We start from the raw sequence: 15,432 nt of genomic DNA on the forward strand, positions 1-15,432 counted from the left end.
AGTTGTTGGCTAAGTTGATAGCACTAGTATTGTCACACAAAAGTGGCACACTCTTTAAATCCAACCTAAAATCTCTCAAGGTAGCAACCATCCAAAAAATCTGTGAGCAACAGCTAGCAGCAACTACATATTCAGTTTCAACAGTAGATTGCACAACGCTAGACTATTTGCGAGAAGACCAATACACAAGAGAAGTACCAAAAAATGACAGGTACCAGAGGTACTCTTCCTGTAAATTCTACAACCAGCAAAATCCACATCCGAAAAACCTCGAAGAGAGAGAAAAGAAGTGACAAAATATCAAAGACCATACTCCAAGGTGTGCTTGAGGTACCTAAGTATGTGTTTTGCTACTTGGCGGTGAGACGTCCTTGGTGAAGCTTGGAAGCGTGCACATAAGCAAACGACGAAGTGAATGTTTGATCTTGTCGCCATCAGGTCCGGCTAAGGTGGCTTCTAGGGCGTTCGTATTCCTTTATGCTGAATTTTGACTGTAGCTTTTAACTGTTCCTTTTTTCTAGATTGGTGATCACTAATTTTTGTGCTGATATATTTTCAATGAAATATATTTAATACAGCAAAATTACCACTTGGTGCTGATATCTTTATCATATATCCTTTAGAGCAGCCTTTTCTAGTTTGACATTGTATTTGATTCGATTGGTCAGTTAAGATCTTAGTTTTGGAAGGCACCTCAGCTCCTAGTCAAAGATTGGTTAATGTATCAATGCAACTCCTACCCTTCTAGTTTATATGAAAGTTCCCTCTGGACACATTTTTGTTTTTCTTTTTCATTTGGTATAAAACTTTGTATGATTGCATCCCATAATATATTGATGGTGCAGGATGTGGCAGTAGCATGTTCTTCTTCAAGGGAAGCTGCCTAGACTCACAGTCCACCTTTAGGTTCTACTTTTCATCTTTGTTATTGTCTCCCCCCACCCCTCCCCCTCTCTCTTTCCATCCTGCAGGTCACATTTATTTTTCCGCTCTCTTACCATCTCCTTGTAGGGATGGTAGTGCCTGTTCTTCGCAAGAGGAGAACCATAGCTCAAGACCACAGATTTCTCCAGGAGAGTTGATAGAAGTAATCTTCACTGTACCTAGAAGATTGGAGGAGCCAAAAGGAAGGCGATATGAATTGGGTGCAAATCGAAGCAGAGTCCTAGATCAGAAACCAGTCTTGAAACCTCTTGAGGACATTTCATCATATTCTACTGATCTTCTGGTCAAGTTTATCCTAGGTAGCAAAGGTATACTGTAACATACTAGTGCTTTCTTTGTTTTAAAAGTTTTGGTTAATTACGCATTTTATTAGAATAAGATCTTTGTTTGATTGTCTGCTGTTATATATTCAGTTAAACCTGTAATATATTTACTGTGGAGAGTTGAAAAAAGAACTACATAAGAATAAGATCGCAAAAGCCAACAAATAAAACCAACCATATTATAGTCTTTCCAGCTGCTTGAAATATTATGATGATGTATTCTAAATGCGTAAATTAAAGCCAACATCGGTATTGAGCTCTCAATCATATTAGGATTATGTTTACAAGTCCTATCCTCTTACAATAACAACAATAACAACAACATTTGTCCCAAGTAAGTTGGAGTAGGTTAGAGATGACACTCACAAGATCTAACTAAAAAGATGATGAGAAAGCAATAATGATTATAAAGGTACTAGTAATAGTAAAAAAGTAATAATAATACAATGAGATTGATGCATAAGTTGTGGTTCTGGTACGTGGATTGCTAACTTTCACGCGCTTCTATCTGTGGATAGTTCTTTGGTGATATTCCATTCTTTTAAGTCTCTTTTTATAGACTCCTCCTATGTTAGGTTTAGTTGATCCCTGTCTCTCTTTACATTATCAGTGTGCCTCAGTATCCCGCTATGCACAGGTGACTCTAGAGATCTCTGTTGGATATGTCCAAACTATCTCAACTGATGTTGGACAAGCTTTTCTTCAATTGGCGTTACCCCTACCCTATCACTTATATCATTATTTTAGATTCAATCCTTTCTTGTATGGCCACAAATCTATTGCAACATACGCATATTTGCTACATTTAATTATTGGACGTATCACCTTTTAGTTGGCCAACATTCATCACCATACAACATCACGAGTTGAATCGACGTCCTATAGAACTTACCTTTCAGCTTTTGTGACACCCTCTTGTCATTTCATCCATCCGACTTTGATTCTATGACTAACATCTTCATCGATATCACCATCCCTCTATAGCATCGATCCCAAATATCGAAAGGTATCCTTCTTGGGAACCACCTCTTCACCAAGACTAACACCTTCTCCCTCGTGCCTAGTATCACTGAAATCGCACTTCATATACTCGGTTTTGACCCTACTAAGTCTAAAACTTTTTTATTCTAAAGTATATCTCCACAACTCCAATTTCATATTAACCATATCCTACTCTCGTCAACTAACACCATATCGTCAGCAAAGAGCATACACCAAGGGATATCTCCATGAATGTCCCATGTAACCTCATCCATCACCAAAGCAAATAAATAAGGACTCAAAGCTGACCCTTGATGTAGTCATATTTTAAGCGGAAAGTCATCGGTGGCACATTTACTTGTCTGAACACTTGTCACAATGCTATTGTACATATCCTTAATGAGGGTAATGTACTTTGTTGGGATTTTGTATTTCTCCAAGGCCCATCACATGATATTTCTCAGTATTTTATCGTAAGCCTTCTCTAAGTCAATGAATACCATATGCAGGTCCTTCTTTTGTTCTCTATATCTCTTCATAAGTTGTCTTATCAAGAAAATTGCTTCCATGGTTGACTTGCGTGAAACCAAATTGGTTTTTGGTACTGTCCGTCATTTTTCTTAGGCGATGCTCAATAACTCTCTCCCATAGCTTCATTGTATGGCTTGTCAATTTTAATTTCACACTAGTTAGCACAACTTTGAATATCTTCCTTATTCTTGAAGATTAGTACTAATATACTTCTCATGCATTCTTCGGGCATCTTGTTTGACCCAAAAATTAGATTGAAGAGCTTAGTTAGCCATGCTATCACTATGTCTCCAAGATATATCCACACCTCAGTGGGGATACTATCAGGGCCTATCACCTTGCCTCCTTTCATTCTTTTTAAAGCTTCATTGACCTCAGCTTCATGAATCCTTCGTACAAATTGTTTGTTGGTACCATCAAAAGGTTCGTCCAGCTCAATGGTAGATCTCTCGTTCTCCCCGTTGAATAGTTTGTTGAAGTACTCTCACCATCTAGTCTTAATCTTATCATCTCTCACCAGAAGTCGACCGGTCCCATCCTTGATGCATTTAACTTGGTTGGCGTCCCTCGTCTTCCTTCCACAGATCTTGGTTATCTTATAGATGTCCTTTTCTCCTCCCTTTATGCCCAACTGCTGATAAAGGACCTCATAAGCTGGACCTCTTGCTTTACTCACAGCTCACCTTGCGGTCTTTTTTGCCACTTTGTACCTCTCTATGTTGTCCGCACTCTTGTCAAGGTGTAAGCATGTAAGAGATTCTTTCTTCTCCTTGATAGCCTTCTGAACATCCTCGTTCCACCACCAAGTGTCTTTAGCTTTGCACATGTTTCCTTTGGTCACCTCTAAAGCCACCTTCCTAATGCAAGTTGCTATCTTCATCCATATGTCGTTTACATTATCTCATTCCTTCCAAGGACCCTCATTAATAACCCTATCCTTAAAATGCTAAACAAAGTTATCATCCATTTCTTGCAATGTACGTAGAAAAAAAGTAAAGTGATCATCCATTTCTTGCTAAAATGCAGTTTACCTTTGTATGTTTAAGCAGCAGAGTCTTATTATTGTAACGATATGTCTTGTGATCTGAACCAGTTACTGCTAGGTGCACTGTACAGGTTTTGCAGCTAAACAAATTTGACCTATGTTAAGGACAACTGCGGGATATGTAATCTGGCTATTTTTTCCCTTAAGACTGGTCAAACTTGGCAAATCAGCAAGTGCTCTCATGTTCTATGCTTTCTTAAAGAGTGTTAAAGATGCTTGTGTTTACAGCAGAAAATAAGTCTCGAATCATAACAAGGGACTCAAATGCTTGTATAACTTATTTATAGCTTGGGTTAAAACAGCTAATTTGAGATGAAGCCTCTGAATAATTTAAAGCCTATGTTTATGCTATGTATCATAGTGAAATGTTTATCATACGATATCATTCTACTTTTTATGGAAAATTCTTAGAATTCATTTTGAGTTGTTTGAGTTTATATATGCAACCAGCTGTGGATGAGGAGGAATACCAGAACTACCGCAGGGCTGCAAAGCAGCACTGGGATATGATGAAGCAGTACTATGAGAATGTAAGGGGTTCCAAGATGATGTTTATTTGTCTACGTTCTGCTGAAAAATGCAGGCTGTTGATGCTTTTAGGAAGGGTAACCAGAAAGAAGTCGATTGTCTTATACATGAAGTAAGTGTCACACTTTTTTAGGGTGAAAATAATGACTGGAGAGTGCATTCTTAATCACTTTTGGGCAACATAGGCTACATAGTAACTGCATGAAACTATTGAGATTTGTGGGCCTGCCTTTTGAGTTACACTATATTCTAACAAAAAAAGGGAATAATGTTACTTGGGGGAAAATCATTTTCTACGTAAAACATGTCCAAGTTTTTATCTGTTTGGCTGGGTTTATTGACTCTTTTGTATTTTTTGAAATCTTAGAATGTGAACTTATGAGATCAAATTATTGTCTTACTGCAGAAAAACAGAGTCCAGAAATGAATTGTGTCTTGATCTACGCACACAAGATGCAGCAAACGTATCTAATCTCTTGAGACTTCATCTTAAACAGCTGGCAAACATTCCATGTAAGATCAGTGCATGGCTCTTTGAGTTTATCAATTCTTTTGTTGGGAATCATCTGATTTACCTGATGTTTCATGTTTGCAGCTTTTGAGTACCTTAAAGTTATTATTGGTGTTGATGACGGCAGTTTCAAGATGGGACAAAGAAGAAGAAAGGTGTGGTTTTATCAGAATATATGCTAGCTGATTATTACTTCTGAATTTCGTGCTGCTGCTGCGTAGCTGCATGCATAATAAGTCTATCATGCTGCACTTGAGTTTCACCCCCAAGTACCTATATATTAATATAAATCTCTTAGGGTACTACTACATAAAGTGGTGTTTTACTCTAATATAACATGCTTCATACCAACATCATTACTTCATTCCATGTTGCTCTTTTGGGCACTATTTTATCAAATTCTTCATTTTGAGCCTCTTTGCCCATCTAGCTAAAGATGAGTTCTCCAGCCAAAGTGTGGCAAGAAAAAAAGTTTTAAAATATACAAAAAATATTTATAATAAAAATTTGTAACACAAAAAGGAAGTATAACAAGGGAACATGCTAAATCTTAACAGATATTTGTGCATGGTTAATATACAGGTGTTGTACAATAGCCATAGTTGTTTAGAAAATTCATGAAGCCGTGATATCTTCTTGTATTATGTTTAAATCTGCTCATCGCAATTAAATCCCAATGATTTGTGGACTTTTGCCTTCTCCCTTCTGGGCCTTCGATTCAGTTGACATGAATATGATGTATGCGTGTTGGTTCGTCCACTATCAGATCGTTTGTTGGGCTAATTCCTATGAACAATCTATTTTATCTGTCACCAGCTCCCATTGGTCTGATAGTTCATTTGATCCGAGTTCATTTCAGTGAGTCGATTCAAACTATTTGAAAAATACTATACTTCACCTCCGGAATATATAGGTCAGATGGGAATATCAAGGCAATTTAGTGGTGCAGTGCCATTGACCTCTAGAATGTAGCATTTGTACGAAATGCTTCAAATTTCTATGTTCAGCAGACTTCTAAATTTCTATTATAGTTGACATAGATGCTGTTTCACCTGATGGGTTTGACTGCTTGAATATTGACAGGTGATGAAGTATCTGGAGAAGAATTCAATCCAGTGGACTGAAGATGAACCCCACTCTGGGAACCTCCTCATCCGGATTAATCAGGTGGAAAACCGGCAGTTATCGGTTGATGTACAATGGAGGGACACAAACTGACAGAAGATGATCATAGCTGCTACATCTTTTAAGTGCCGTTTTGAATCTAGGTGCTATCCGTTCTTTTTGGCAGAAGAGCCACGTAAGTTGCCGTGAATGGCATTCTTTTTGAAGGCACACTGCTGACACTTGGAGGTAATTGCTACAATGCTGGTGATCACAAAGAAGATGAGGGCGCGCAGGTGATGGTCTGGCAGAAATGGTCGCGTAACAGTTAGACACTGAAATATTGTTCTAACGCTCTACAACACCAGTAGCTTCGATATTACTAGTGTGTATGAACATGTGGATAACATCCACCGCAAGGGTACGTTGCAGTTTCGAGACCGATTCCCTCTGTTCTAGCTTCGATCAGAAGCTCTGGTCATGGTTGATTTTCATCTGGAATGCTTTCATCTAATAGCAGCTCTTTTACATATGCATGTGCCTAGACATATGGTCACTGACGCAATATATCGCACCCTTTACTATGTACAAAGCACGTCAGCCTTCTCGTATCTGCACACAGCGCACAGCATCTTGTTCTGCTTCAGAACAAGAGGAAGCACAGCAGGACGAACACAAAGAGGAAGAACAGTATCTGGTGCAGAGACCTCTCCAGCTCCATATGCCGCCGGCTCTGCCTAGGGCTCAGGTGGTAAGGTGATGGGTAGTACATGCTCGGCTGCTGCACCTGGCCACGGAGAACCCATGGCAGCACGGCCACCGCCATCTCCCCGAGCACTCCGGCCGTCGAGAGCATCATGCCGCGGTCCCCAAACGACGGAGGGAAGAGGGCGTCGAACTGGGCGGCATCGACGTGGTGCCGTGGTTGCCGGGTTGGCGCGTCGGTTTCCACATTCCGGCGGTGGTGGCCGCTGTTGTCGCTGTCTTGAGTGCTCTGTCGTACAGCCGGCCGGCGCGGGATGCCGGCCAGGCCGCGCGGCGGCTTCTTGGCCCTGGAGCTCCCGCCACGGCCATAGAGTGGCACGAGCGCGTTCGGGGAGACCGCGGCCTTGCACACGGGGCACTGCCGCCTCGCCGAGCTCCTAGTGTCGGCGGCGTCGGCGTCGGGGCGCAGCCACTCGTAGATGCAGGGCCAGCAGTAGAGGTGGCCGCACAACGTGACCACCGGCTCCGCGGCGCAGTCGAGGCAGATGTTGCAGTCGAAGCAGCCAGTGCATTTTGCCGCCGCCGCCGGCGCGTCCCCGCTGACGATTCTCTTCGCCGGTTCATCGCCGGCACCTGCCGTAGGCTGGTGGTCACTGGCGCCAGTCGTGCGCGTCTGATCCATGTACTTCATGCACTCTGAACAAGCACAAGGCTGGCCTCCGGCACTCTGGCTCACCGTATTTTTGTCATTTGTTGGCACTCTGGCTTTTACAATCCAGATGTTAATAATATAGCTTTTCACAACCCATCATCTACAATACGTTTTTCACGATCTACAACTAAAATTAATATTTTAATATTTTTTATAAAATTAATAGTTTTCTTTTATTTGAATTATCTAACCCATCTCAAAACTCAAGCGAGAATAAAAATAGAGAAATATTTTAACAAGAGAAAATAGAAACAACACGACTCTATGGATAAGTATATGAACCATATGTTCCATTTAAAATCAATTAATATGTCTTAACAATAAAAATCATAACTTACAAAGAAACCAGAAAAAATGAACACCAAACAACGAAACTCTTCAAGTTAATTATCTAGAAGTAAGAGAATTTAAGACCACATCATATAAGCGTGTATATGCAAATTTTATACCTCTAGCAACTAAGAATGACCTTACAATGTGCTAAAATTTTAGCAAAAAACTAAAACAAAAATCAATTTCGAAAACAAAAAACCTGCAAATTTTCAAGGAACTAATAGAGAGAAATTAGAAGTAGATAGGCATAATAACATGAAAAAAATAAATTTTATTACAACAGATGTAACCTTATTTTAGGTAGATTATAAATATTATTTCTCATAAAACTCTCACCTAATATATAGACTAAGTATTCATCTTCTCTTTTTTAAAACCCAAGCTTAAGGCTCTTATATGGATGGCACAAGATGCTCAAAATGGTTGATTTATCTCTTTCATAGTCCTACCTATCTATTTATAAACCTAGAAAATTTAACTTCTAAGTTTTCTAGTTTTTTTTTCCCAAAATACCCTCTCTATCTATCACCGAATGTATTTTGGTTCATTTTATTCTTGATTCATCGGACGGTCGCAGCGACTTCACGACTTAGCTTCGTCTCGACGCAAGCTTCACGATGGCGTCACAAACTCATCCAGTCATCTCACAGTTTTAATATCAAACCGTGAAACACTAGTACGCTTCTCAAAGTATGACTCCCCACTTGCTTACACCTTAAGTAAGCGCTTCGATATCGACGTGTGTTCTCATCTTGCGATCCTGACTCCCGGAAAGTCTCTCCCACTTTTGATCCCTCGGGTCGCCTTGTTGCTTGCATCGGTATCCACTTCGCTTGACTTTGTCAACACGCCATCTCCATCCACCTTTCATGTTTTGCTTGACCTCCACGTGTTCAACTATGATCATCTTTGACTTTAAGACATGACTAAATTTTAGGGCCTGTTTGTTTGAGCTTCTGCTTTTGGCTTTTGTGAAAAGCTGTGCTTTTGGCTTTTCTGAAAAGCTGCTTTTGGAAATAGGTTGTTGGCTTCTACAATAAATTTTTGGCTTCTCAACACATAACTTCTCAGAAAAGCCACTCTCAGCGAGCTTCTCAGCATCTAGTTCATTTTCCTCAGAAGCAGCTTCTGACTTCTCCAGAAGCCACTTCTCAGCAAACCCATTTGTTTAGGCTTCTGGCTTTTAGGCTTCTGACAGAAACAGAAGCCAGAAGCAGCTGAAAACAAACAAGCCCTTAGTCTCAAACCAAACAAAAACCAAATTTTCAGGACACGACTAAAATTTAGCTTAACTCCCTTTAGCCGCTAACCAAATAGCCCCTTAGACAGTGATAGGATTAACTCTTGTTTTTGTCAAGGAACAGAAAAAGACCAATAAAACAGAAAAAATTAATCTGGCTTCCTTTAGCCGCTAACAAACAGCCTCTTAGATAGTGACAGTATTAACTCTTGTTTTTGTCAAGGAACAGAAAAGGACCAATGAAACAGAGTTGACCACACAACTAATGGTAGGAAGGAGAGGATAGTTTTTTAGACGAAGGCCCCCTTTACCCGTAACGCCACTACATCGGGACGGAGACCCGCCGGCTAGGCTCACACCTGGAGCTTGCCACTGCGCCACTTAGCTCTTGCACCTGTAATGTAATCTTCAGCCTGATCTAGTCAATTTATTATGTCTATAGGCTAACAATTGAGAAACAACGACAGCGTAGGGTACTGATACTGACAGGTACCAAAATCATTGTGAATTAACTCGAGTATAGAACACTAGATTCAGTAAGTTCTTAAACATATCTGCTGATCAGAGAAGACAATGACCAAAAAGAAAACTCAAAGATAATGGTTCCAGCTTGAGATAAGATTGGGAAAACAACGAATTGGTCTGTTCAACGACTCTGAGGAAGTTTTCTTAAATCTACAGGCACCATACTCACAGACTGTATGGGCTGACAAAAACAAAAGTGTGATAGGATCAGGAAAACAATGAATAATTTGACTAACAACCTCGAGGAATTTTCTTAAATAATACACGGGTTCCGTACCCCATATATCATATGTTCTGACAAAACTTTAAGTTTGTACATGTAGATTTTCTTTCTGTTAGAGTAAAAAAAAAAAAGATTTTCTTTCTGTTATCCTTGTCGTGCACTCTCCATTGCTATCCTGATTCAATATTTAACTAGTACCCCGAATCAAGCAGCTTTTCTATACTAGTTGATAGATCAACTAATGTTTTTGTAGTTAATAAGAACATCCTTGGAATCAGGTACTAATAAATAGTGTGAGATGTGATCAACCAATAAGATTTTTTTTTTTGAAGAGATCAACCAATACGATAGGTTAATAGCCATCCGACATTCCTAAAGGAATCGCGTGTCGAAAAGTAAACAACCCAAGTTTCAAAAAAAGTAAACAACCCAAGCACACTGATTCAGCAAGTTGTGTGCCTTACACCATTAATTAATACCAAGGTCAAATGGCTTAGTGTACTCCAATGCCAAAACCCTGATGTAGAAGTTCTAACCTACACACATTTCTGTGATTTGGATCTAGTTAAGCTTTAGCACGGTGCTGGAAAACAAGGTACCGTTTGCTTTTCAGCTTTCTGTTAGGTGTGCTCAACATACGGGGAATATGATTATTGAATTATTGTTTAAGAGCGAAGCAAACATCGTAAAGTGTTTCCTCCACTATAATTTTGTGTAGTCAATTACACTAAATAGAACAAAACAACAGTATAATAATTGACAAAATATAAAATCACACACAGTTTACCCAGCAAGGCAACTGTGAGTACATTCAGCACCGAACTGAAGTAAAACGGAAAGATGGAACACACATATAACATACTCAAATGTGATGCAAATGTAGATACAGGAAGAACCATGGTCATATATTTATATAGCTTGATCCTACTTAATAAAATGGAGTAGATTGAATACATAGATCCAAAACCAAAGAAAATAGAAGACAAAGAAACTGCTGGCGAGATTTTTTTCCCCTGAGAGGAACAGTCCATGTGAAAAATCTACGAGCAGAAACTCGTATGAGGAAACTCAGATGATTTAAAAGTACCAAGAAGCTGTTCTCAGCCGTTTGGTTTCCTTGCCAAACAAAACGAAACAACAACATACGGTGTTCAACTGTTCATAAAGAAAACGTTGCTGACACCTATAAAGATAGCATCCCGTGAACAAATGCATCAAGCAAGTAAAAAAGAAAAGAGAACAGGTGATAACTACACCAGGCCAGTAACAGACCCAATATCCAAATCTATAGTGATTCATTTGGAAATTGGAACTTTCTCTTAAATGACGCAGGACTACTGTTGAGAGAGCTAATACTGTTAAAAAAGGAACAGCATAAGAACAGAGAACATATAGCCATCCCCATCGATCCACTCCCACAAGGGCTCTAACCCACACGAACTCACCTAAATGCAAAGCAATAGCACCAAAGAAGCCAGAGCTGCTGAGCTCTCCCAAAGCAGCCGTGCAGCGTGCACCGCCGTTTTTTTTTTAGTTGCAGTTCATCTACTAGTCCATCATTGCACTAGTCCGTGAGACCGTTAGCGTATTGTGGACTTGGAACTGCACGAGTGCACGTCACACGGATCACGAGTTCCCAACCACAGAAGCAAAAATGCGTCTGCTGCCGACCAACCTGAAGCGATGGGCCGACCATTCTCCAAGCAGAACTGCAAAAGGAAATGGAAAAGAGAACCTCCCCGTGGCTGTCTGATTTCCATCGGCTTCTGTTCAGCCGCCGTGGGAAGTTCATGCGCTCGTGTGCTTTGAGGTTCTCACGTGCTGCGCTTCACAGGAAACGAAGAAAGAATCTGCGTGATTGGCGGACACACAGAGACTGATGATGGCCTTGTAGCCAGTGCTTCATTCGACCGCATCGACTCCAACAGAAACAGCGAAACGATGAATTCACTGCGACGCTGCAGCTGCTAGACTAATGTCGCTGAGATTTCTAGTAGCAGCTCTACACCAGGGCGAAAATTTCTTTCTTTCACTTCATCTAGAAGCAGTTTCTGAACTGCAGTAACTGTTCTCGTGTCTGAATAAGGGTGGACGGTGGTCATGTTTCGGATCCTGGCAAGTGGCAACTTCTTTCCATGTGCAGCGAGGACTCGTATCGTTGAACTGCTCTGCACGGCCACACCCGAGCTTTCACGGTTTTCGAGGCGAAAACATTTATTACATGATTTTTACCAAATCGCATAACAAAAAAGTTTGCCCACTGAGTAAGCTTCCAGTACCAGTTACCCATATGAAGCCATCGAATGTCCTACAGCTATGCACACGCGCCTGTCCAGCACTCGTCCATGAAATCATCACCCGACAACAGCATTCGACCACACCTTCTGGTAACCTTGTTCAAATGCTAAGTCCAACACAATCACACCATGATGATAAGAGTCGAATATGATTTAGCAGATCTACATATATCAAGGCAACACAATGAATGAAAACTGGAAAGTAGAGCTAGACTAGAAGCGACCTTTGTACTCCACCTTTCATCTAGAAGCCCTATCATCCTTGAATTGCATTTATCTTGAATTGCATTTATTGGAAGCTATATCATATTATCTACATACAGCTACATATTATTTAATGGGAGATCAATGACAACGGTATACCCATCCATCTACAAATTGAAGTTCAAGACCAGCTGGCTCAATTTGAGATTTCACCTCCCAACATGCTTCTCGATGCAGGTGACCAGGGTGCTCTCCGGCACAGCTCCAATGATCGCATCCTTCTTCTCACCGTTCTTGAATATCATCATGGTGGGGATGCTCCGGATGCCGAATTGGGTTGCAATGTCAGGGCTGTCGTCGGTGTTGAGCTTGTAGCATTTCAGCTTCCCTTCATACTCCTTTGAAAGCTTGCCGACAATGGGATCTATCATTTTGCACGGTCCGCACCACGTAGCCCAGAACTCAACGAGGACAGGAAGCTCGCTCTCCACAACAAGTGATTGCCATGTAGATTTACTCACATCAGGAACTGAAAAAGAATGAGGTTTAGAACATATAAGTTGGCACATCAATCACCATAAAATAAGACAACACAAAAGCTATTCCATGAGGCTAAAAAGACCGATGAGTTTAGATCAAAATTGATATATAAATTTTCTACAAGCAAGTTAGGAGAAATTTATCACCGTACCTTGAATTAAATAAATGTACAAGTTAAATTTTCTGCTGGTGGGGAATATTTTCCTTACTTCCTTTATTGTTCATCGATTCTACCCTGCATGCTTTTCTAATCTATTTCTTCGAATATATCGCTCAAGTTCACATATCATGAAATATACGCTTCTTTTACTGTGTCTAATTCCATGCATTATAATTTTTACCAGCATTCTGAAAAGATTGCAAGCTGAAGGAGTGATTCACCCAAATGTATCATAGTATTATATAACCCATACCTAATAACTGTATGAATTAAGATTTAAGATCAGAATGGGAATTTGAAAGTTCAGATACAATTTATACTAATGCATCCGCATTTCCACACATGGATACCAACCGTGTCCTTGCAAAGAAAATGTTACACAGGTACCAGAACATAAAAGGCATGAACAGCCTCTAACCTCCCACATGCAGAAAAGAGATATATCCTTAGTATCCAGCTTAACTACATAATTTCATACATGAAAATTGTGTTAGAGACTACTTAAGGTAAATTTGAATTAGTAAGGAAACTTTAGGCAGTGACTATACTTAACAGATATGGAACCTCATTTAATGTCAATAAGATAATCTCTGGTATTAAAAAGCATCTAAGAATTTTAGTGCTGGCTACTAATACAGCTACCATAACTTTCCAGCCCACGACTTACAATTCATAAGCTCTTTTCGAAGCTTACACGATTAGCACAGATGTATGACCATGGTATGCATATTTATCGTGCCTTGTATCAAGCAGTATGGACTAATTGCTTTCCAGAAAAGCGCAAGTGTATGGCCATGACCATGGCCATGGTATGCATTCAAGCCATGCTACATCTCACACTATTCCAAATATGGTTCTGGTGCGGCAGTTACCAATCGAAGGTAATGACTCTCAATAAAATTAGATTCAGAACAATACCATGTTTCAATAAATGTACCTATGACTAAAGCGTAAACATAACTCTTCCTAATTATATGCCCTGCTGCCCATATCTTGTCAACTTCTTTAGAATGGCATAAATTCTCATATTACTGGCAACATCAGTCAGTTCAAGCCAGCTGCCACAAATTGCTATGTTCAATTAATAGCTTTCCTTACAGACCATGACAAAGCGATACTATGTGATGTTAAATGTTTATAGGTTTAAACTAGCTTTCACGCCTTTGTGTACATGCAGAAGAAACCTAAAGTGTATAGCCAATGCAGTGAGATTACACAATTAGTTACACACGATACAATTATGCACGATACACGCACATAGTCACATACACGCGGCAGGTGATGCGGCGTGGTTATATATAGACATGCATGCAAGAATACACATACACAAACAAATACGCCATCATGCCTCCACCCATTCACGGTTGCTTCCTTCAGCATTGCACCGTTAGAACTGCTCTGCCCTGCTGTTCCTAATTCCTATTCGTCTAGAAACCAGTCCCGACTTCCTATATACAACAATTTCGAAAACCGTAACTCTGCCGAAACACTCCCAACCACACCGCAGATCACTAACCCAATCGCCTAAACGGATAATCCGCACCAAACGGAAGCTCCACAATCCAGATCAGCAGCTCAGCGCCATTCCATCTCAGATCGACACATGAATCTAAGCCTTGCAGTAGGAGAGTAACCTACGCAAGCATATGCATACCTTGGATGGAGGTGTCCTGGCCACCCTGGGCCTGGCACACGAAGGACGCGCCGCGGGAGCGGGGCCGGGCGCGCAGGGCGAGGCGGCGCGGCGGGAGACCGCGGAGGGCGAGGCGGCGCGGGGCGAGGCCGGATACAACCGGAGGCGACGAGACGGGCGCGGACACGGCGACGGCGAGGTGGGAGGCCATCGCGGCGGATGGGGATGGAAACGGGTGGCAAGGGCCGGAGGAGGGAGGAGGGAGGAGGCGAGGGGAATCGGTGCGGTGCGTGCGGGGAGGCGAGGAAGATGAGGTGGTGGGTGGGAGTTGGACGAGTGAGATGCAGATGGACAGGGGCCCAGCCCCTATGCTTACGTGTGGAACTAAATAACTTAAGAGTTAATTGGTATATAGACTTATTTTATTTATTATATATGTTTCAAATATTATGTTCTTTTTATATATTTCAGTATTAAATGTCATTGAGTATAATTTAATACATATAGTTATTGTGAATGCATCTTAACGAAATATGTTTTTCTTGCCAAACTTTATCAATTTTGAAGTGTTTCTTCTTAATGGTCATGATTTATGTTACATTGCTCTACTTTTTATTGACTTGAGTTCTAGTTATTTCAATTATAGATTTTTTTAGTAATTTCTATGGTTGGCCAATATTAAACTAGAAAAAAGCAATATCGAGACACTGAATGCATAGCTATCATTATCTATTATAAAATAGGTAGTACATTTTTATATGAATAAGAAAAAAGATGTTTTAAACTGATCGAGAAACATGGATTCATGGTAACATCTATATTTTGTTTTTCTAAAGATAGCAAATATATTAAATAATATTAAGAGAAAATTACACATTTACAAGAATTAATT

At 40.4% G+C, this 15,432-nt stretch overlaps 3 protein-coding genes across 3 annotated transcripts; 1 reads left to right on the forward strand and 2 right to left on the reverse strand.

Moving 5' to 3' along the window:
* The first annotated feature begins 4,265 nt into the window (after window positions 1-4,265).
* LOC133918010 (putative nuclear RNA export factor SDE5) lies at window positions 4,266-6,097 on the forward strand. The gene is made up of 4 exons (XM_062361798.1): window positions 4,266-4,465; window positions 4,760-4,866; window positions 4,949-5,019; window positions 5,948-6,097. Exons 1-4 carry the CDS (start codon window positions 4,266-4,268, stop codon window positions 6,080-6,082), a joined length of 513 nt encoding a protein of 170 aa, XP_062217782.1. The 3' UTR covers window positions 6,083-6,097.
* Window positions 6,098-6,387: 290 nt separating this feature from the next.
* Window positions 6,388-7,516, reverse strand: LOC133917617 (E3 ubiquitin-protein ligase RMA1H1-like). The gene has a single exon (XM_062361494.1). The coding sequence runs from the start codon at window positions 7,362-7,364 to the stop codon at window positions 6,612-6,614; it is 753 nt and encodes a 250-aa protein (XP_062217478.1). The 5' UTR covers window positions 7,365-7,516; the 3' UTR covers window positions 6,388-6,611.
* Window positions 7,517-12,111: 4,595 nt separating this feature from the next.
* Window positions 12,112-14,889, reverse strand: LOC133919399 (thioredoxin M1, chloroplastic-like). The gene is made up of 2 exons (XM_062363778.1): window positions 14,562-14,889; window positions 12,112-12,736 (listed from the first exon to the last, which is right to left on the reverse strand). The coding sequence occupies exons 1-2, from the start codon at window positions 14,749-14,751 to the stop codon at window positions 12,417-12,419; spliced, it is 510 nt and encodes a 169-aa protein (XP_062219762.1). The 5' UTR covers window positions 14,752-14,889; the 3' UTR covers window positions 12,112-12,416.
* Window positions 14,890-15,432: the final 543 nt, after the last annotated feature.

This window comes from Phragmites australis, chromosome 5 (genome assembly GCF_958298935.1).
Source record: "Phragmites australis chromosome 5, lpPhrAust1.1, whole genome shotgun sequence".
In the NCBI taxonomy this organism is placed as follows: Eukaryota; Viridiplantae; Streptophyta; class Magnoliopsida; order Poales; family Poaceae; genus Phragmites; species Phragmites australis.

What these genes read in the sequence shown, in the direction of transcription:
- LOC133918010 (XM_062361798.1), top strand. Translation starts at nt 4,266, where the DNA reads ATGCAACCAGCTGTGGATGAGGAGGAATACCAGAACTACCGCAGGGCT. An exon ending in TCGATTGTCTTATACATGAA is followed by an intron (nt 4,466 to 4,759) that starts GTAAGTGTCACA and finishes GTCTTACTGCAG; the next exon opens with AAAAACAGAGTCCAGAAATG. An exon ending in TGGGACAAAGAAGAAGAAAG is followed by an intron (nt 5,020 to 5,947) that starts GTGTGGTTTTAT and finishes GAATATTGACAG; the next exon opens with GTGATGAAGTATCTGGAGAA.
- LOC133919399 (XM_062363778.1), bottom strand. Translation starts at nt 14,751, where the DNA reads ATGGCCTCCCACCTCGCCGTCGCCGTGTCCGCGCCCGTCTCGTCGCCT. An exon ending in CCAGGACACCTCCATCCAAG is followed by an intron (nt 12,737 to 14,561) that starts GTATGCATATGC and finishes ATTCTTTTTCAG; the next exon opens with TTCCTGATGTGAGTAAATCT.
- LOC133917617 (XM_062361494.1), bottom strand. Translation starts at nt 7,364, where the DNA reads ATGAAGTACATGGATCAGACGCGCACGACTGGCGCCAGTGACCACCAG.